General features: G+C 33.6%; 1 protein-coding gene across 2 annotated transcripts in view; it reads right to left on the reverse strand.

Annotated features, from left to right (window-relative positions):
* Positions 1 to 6,350, reverse strand: part of LOC137644900 (uncharacterized) — a 609,857-nt gene that overhangs the window by 327,654 nt on the left and 275,853 nt on the right. For both annotated transcript variants that reach the window (XM_068377778.1, XM_068377779.1), the window contains exon 3: positions 4,521 to 4,684. In XM_068377778.1, the coding sequence (XP_068233879.1) occupies positions 4,521 to 4,684 (164 nt within the window). The remainder of the gene's footprint in view (positions 1 to 4,520; positions 4,685 to 6,350) is intronic.

A 6,350-nucleotide genomic window follows, 5' to 3' on the forward strand; every position in this document is an offset into this window, starting at 1 on the left:
CACAGCTAAAGCACCTTCCATGCGTACGATCGTTTTATTACGCGTTGTAACGACTCGCTTCGCTGATCTGCTAAAGGTGATCGCAGCCGTCTTTCTAATGTTCGCCTCGTCCTTCTTGATATAGCGAACAGTAGATTCGTTGATCCCTAAGTGGCGCGCAGCGGACGCGTAACTTCTACCATCTTTTAACATATCGAGAAGCGTAACCTTCTCAGCAATCGTCATCATCCTTCGGTGGCGTTTAGGTTCACTACCAGCCTTAGTAGAAGCAGAACGCTTGGGAGGCATTGTACAGTAGGATTTGACAAAAAGTTCAACTTAAAAAGGTTGCACACAGCACAGATTAAACTTCACAAACTTAAGAACTTCTACTCAGCGATACGCGGGAACAGAGAGTGGACGACCCGGGCCCGCGAGAACCTAGATGCTGGAAGCTGGAGATGAGGGCAAAACACCAATCACAGGCTAGATAACAAAACTTGAGTTCTGATTCGTCATCTATCAGCGCTTGAACCAATCACAACCCGTCTTACAGTATATGATGCGTAGGTTACCAACTCATACAAGATACCCCGCGCATACCGTACGTACAGTATTAATAATAATAATAATAAATAATGATAATAATACAGTACAGTACTGTAATAATAATAATAATAATGATAATAATAATAACAATCATATTATTATTAACAACAACAACAATAATAATAATAATAACAATAATAATAATAGCTTTACGTATGCTACAGTATTTTATTCTTTTGTAGGATGTGTGTCTCTGTGTCTCTCTCTCTCTCTCTCTCTCTCTCTCTCTCTCTCTCTCTCTCTCTCTCTCTCTCTCTCTCTCTCGAACGCTTATTCGAAATGTGATTTTTGCAACAAAGAATATTATTGGATGCAGTACTACGTACGTATACATACAAAAGATTCATGGAAAAGAAGCACATCCATTACATTTGTAGTACGTACAGTAGTAGCCATCAGCAGCCTTACACCATTCTAATATGGTATGACTGCATCTGATTTGCGTTTCATGTTCTATTTAATTTTACTACGTACTGTATACAGTACTGAATTATCGTATGATAATAATACAGTAATACAGTAATAATAATAATAATGATAATAATAACAATAATAATTTTATTAACAACAACAATAATAATAATAACAATAATAATACACGTAGTAGCTTTACGTATGCTATTTTATTCTTTTGTAGGATGTGTCTCTCTCTCTCTCTCTCTCTCTCTCTCTCTCTCTCTCTCTCTCTCTCTCTCTCTCTCTCTCTCGTACGCTTATTCGAAATGTGATTTTTGCAACAAAGAATATTATTGGATGCAGTACTACGTACGTATACATACAAAAGAATCATGGAAAAGATGCACATCCATTACATTTGTAGTATAGTAGCCATCAGCAGCCTTACACCATTCTAATATGGTATGACTGCATCTGATTTGCGTTTCATGTTCGATTTAATTTTACTACGTACTGTATACAGTACTGTATTATCGTATGATCACATTCTCTTTTCGTGTTTTATTTCTTTCTGTGCTGAATTATATATCATATGTAATGCAATGAACAATCAGTAAGAGCAGATATTACTAATTACAGTATTAATGGAATTACAGGTAACAAAATATCGTATTTGGGGGTCTTCAGATTTCGCGGTATTTTCGAAATTTCCGGAAAATCCGCGATATGTATATATATGTGTTATGGAAAAACCCCGCGAAGTGGTGAATCCGCGATGGTCGAACCGCGAAGTAGTGAGGGTTCACTGTATCTCCCAACAGTGATCCCTTCTCCCATTCATCTGAAGACAGCAAGACGAAATATAGTTTATAAAATTAGGAGAAGGCCGAAGTAATATTGAGAAGAATTAATAGGTGAGAGAGAGAAACTTAGATTCAAATTAGGAGAACAGTTTCCCCAAGTTCGAGAACCCTCTTGCCCATCACAATTCTTCAACAATATGAAGAAAACGCATGACTATATCAAGACATTCTCTCGTTAAGAGGATAGTAGTCACATGAGCTAGCCCTGGTTCATCAGCATGAAACTTTTGTTTGCAGATTCCAAAAATGTTTTTGGTACCTAAACTAATTATGCTTCTGGCATGGGGTGTTATATAATACATAACACTATTAAGTATTGTGCACATTTTGATCACTAATGGTTGGTCCAAAAGTGAGAAGAGTGGATAATCAGATTCATTTAGTAGAATGAGGATCTCAGTTAGTTGAAGGTTTTGATATTGAGTATACAGGACAAATCTGAGAGATTGAAGCTTGAGAAACATTCAATTCTATAATGCACTGTGAAGAATCACCAGTAAGATCCATATATGATGAAATATTACTGCTGTGCATTGCAAATGCTAGCCTAGGATTAAGGCAGAATAAGTTAAGCTACATGCAGTAGGCTCATTATCACCTATCGATACACTAATGAGAGATCAATCTCAATTCTAACAACTGCCTGTTCATTCAATGATTGGACATTAAGGGGCCTGGCCGGTGTGCCAATATATGGGGGTATAGGATGAAAAAACAAAAAAATCCTGAAAAAATAAATATACTGAGCTTCGTATAGCAATGGAGAGTGCGTATACGAAATATTTAGTCAAAATTCCTCTTACTTTCATAGTTCCAAGGTAATTAGTAAAAGTATCTCAATAAACTAAAACCATTGACCCCTACAAGAAAATGCAGTATTTCTTGTTATCATAAATTTAAATAATTATTACATTTTAATATAAAACCCATTGTGACCAATGGCATTTGTATAAATTCTAAGTCACAAGACAGGAAGTTTTATGATTATACCCTACAGTGCTAGCACAAACCACAGAGAGAGTGTAAATGTTTGACTTTGACGTTGGACATTCACTCACTTTTACGTCTGTTTTTCTGGGTTTGGCAAGAATTTTATCATGCCAATGAGGAAAAGACAATTTCAACATCGTGCTAACATAAGAAGAAAATTTGCTCTTAAAATTAGTGGGTAATATCAGGGATATTAGTAGAGTTAGTGAAGGAGAGAGATGATGAAGGACCGACCTTCTCACCTAAAGAAGCAAGATATTGAACAAAGAGATCTTCATTTATGATTAAATTATGATAAATAACATTGTTTTGGTTTATCAATATCCAAAAAGGAACATAAAATTCAATATAATCATGATTTATTAATATTGTCTTTGTAAAAATACACAGAAAAACTTTGAACGCCCGTATCTCAAAACTATACTTATTGACCTTCAAATTCTATCTTCTCTCTTAGTTTTAAAGACATAGCATTGAAATTTGGTATATAACTTAGGAAGACATTATAAAACAATCAAATAGAGCCATTTTTTTCATATGTTTTTCTTAGTTTTTTCCCCTGATTAATTTAGTTTATTTTTTTTACCATAAATGAAAAAAATTCACTTGCAAAAAAAGTGACTTTAAAAGTTTTTTAATTTTTTTGGGAAGCCTACATCAGGTCAATATAGCGTAGTAATCCCAGGTCTTCATATCAATTATCAAGAGAGGAGATAAAATTTGAAAAACACTCATTTTCAGGATAAATCACCCTGGCGTTGCAAAACTGAAGGTCAGAGGCTAAAGTCCTATGCAATTAGGAGATGTCCTAAGACACCTTATTAAGTGGTATGAATGTCAAAGTCCTGTCCTAAAAAAAAGGCATTAACCCGCCGGCCTCCTTAATCTCTACTTTGCTACCCACATCATCTAGCCTAGGTTAATCTTCATAAATTTTCATTATGAACTGGAATTAAAATATGTAAATAATACTGTCCTCAAACACTTTAAAAATCAACTTATTCCACCATAAACTTTTATAACTAATCTATACATTCCTGGGTCTAACAAGAAACACAAAAGGAGAGGGGATCTTTATCTCTAAAGATGCCTATTAACTGAACATTTAGAGCAAAAACTTATTTCAAAACCAAAGGAAGGTATACCTTCATACTCAGCTTTTCCCATGTCTGTATGGGGTCATTGCATTATACCAATTCATCTCAGTTAAAACCTCTACATGGTTTCACCAAATATTTTTCCTATGCCCAATGCCTCTCCTGTCACCATCCCTCGCCATATCTTCAGTTTTAGGACCACTATAGAGTTGAGGTAGGATAAAATTCATATTGGAAAGTATTTGTGGCTCAGCATTTGAAAGTATGAAAGTCATGTATTAGTTAAACAAATACTAACTGGAAAGAAATTCAAAGAAGAACTCAAGATCTCAGTTATGAATAAAATCATATGAGATCATGTTACGACCCTTTATTGTACTATATATACATATACAAAATACTCAGATACTTCAAAATCGATTAACACCTTTGAGGTAAAATACTTAATATGATTTACATAGATGTTCGAGTGAATCTTTTGTAATTGCTTATAAAAATAACAATGAAGCTACAGATTACACTCTCAAAATGCCAGTGGAAAATACTTTTGATCCTCAGAAAAGAGCAATAAAAAGACGAGCCATACCTGAATGTTGAATGCTGCCTTTTGCAAAGTACTTTGTACTACTTTATGACACAAATTACTGTTATTCAGCTCTAAAATTTCTGCAGTAATATGAGCTCTCTGCGCAGGAAGCAGCTTGTCTTTTGACTTCATGCCACTGAGCAATATATCAGCTTCTTTAGTTGCTGAAAAGCAAAAAAACACAAATCATATAATTAACTTCTTAACCACTAAACACATAAAAAACTGAATTTTAATTAAAAGATTTATTACTTCTATACTCACCTGATCTTCTCATAGCTTCTTTCTCGAAGCTGCTTAAATGTCAACATCTACCCTAAAATAAAAATTTCCTGTTTTCTTTCCTCATATATATAATTCCTCCCTTCCAGCAAACATCAAGAAATCTAGAGCTCGATGGAAACTACCTAGGCTATAATGATGTATCATAGATCCCTTTGCCTTTCAGTCTCAAAGTCAAAACCATATAATTAATCTCTTGACTTAACTCATCAGTGGGAAGGAGGGGGGTGGCAGGTAATGTACATGAATATGAGGTGAGTATAGAAATAATAAACGCGGTATTTCAAATTTTGTTATTTCTACGAAACTCCACTGATGTTCATATTGCTGACTCTCATACTCTGATAGCGGCTGATTTGTGAAGAAAAGATAAAAAAGTAACAATCTAGATTAATTATCAACTACAGTACCTGAGACCTATTTAAAAGGTAACCAATGCCTAATCACACTATTAACTCATAGACAATGACTTCTGAATTGGATCAAAAACCTATTCCCACTACCCATCTTTTAAAATATATACTAAAATATTTTTAAAGTAATTTGTATTTTTCCTAGCTATACAAACCTGGGTCATTTATACGGGTTTACAGTATGGCCCCACTAATCGCGGGGGTTATGTCCTTTACCACCCCGCAGATGTCGAAAAACCCTGTATTTAGTACGCAGTTTTAAAATGCCTATGTATGAGATTATATACGCTCCTAAAAGTTTCCCCAACATTCTGTAAAGACAGTCTTACTCATTATTACAGTGATAATTTAGTAATATTGCATGCAGTTATGTATTTCACTAATGTAGTAATGATATTGTAAACACAGTTTAATTTTGTTCAACAATATTTTAACAAAAAAGAAACGCAAGTACAGGAGAACAGGGTACACTCGGGCACACTATTGTCTAATTTCTCTTTCTCTTGTTTTGTTAAACTTTTTATAGTTTATATGGGAAATATTCATTTTAATGTTGTTACTATTCTTAGAATATTCTATTTTACCTTGTTTCCTTTCCTCACTGGGCTATTTTCCCTGTTGGGGCCCCTGGGTTTATAGCATCCTGCTTTTCCAACTAGGGTTGTAGCTTAGCATTTCATAATAATACTACTACTACTACTACTACTACTAATAATAATAATAATAGCATAGTTACCCATACTTATTACTGTACGGAAGTCGTTTTCTATGCGAACATATCTATTAAATTAGTGTGAATATAAATATAAATATATATATATATATATATATATATATATATATATATATATATATATATATATATATATATATATATATATATATATACATATATATGTATATATACTGTATGTGTATATATATATATATATATATATATATATATATATATATATATATATATATATATATATATATATATATATATATATATATATATATATATATATATATATGCCCCTTGTGGCCGCGGGGGCATAACAATTAGAATAGCGCCAACGTATCCCTGCGTGTTGTAAGAGGCGACTAAAAAGGACGGGACAAGGGGGCTGGGAACCCCCTCTCCTGTATTATA

This window comes from Palaemon carinicauda, chromosome 8 (assembly GCF_036898095.1).
Source record: "Palaemon carinicauda isolate YSFRI2023 chromosome 8, ASM3689809v2, whole genome shotgun sequence".
Taxonomy (NCBI): Eukaryota; Metazoa; Arthropoda; class Malacostraca; order Decapoda; family Palaemonidae; genus Palaemon; species Palaemon carinicauda.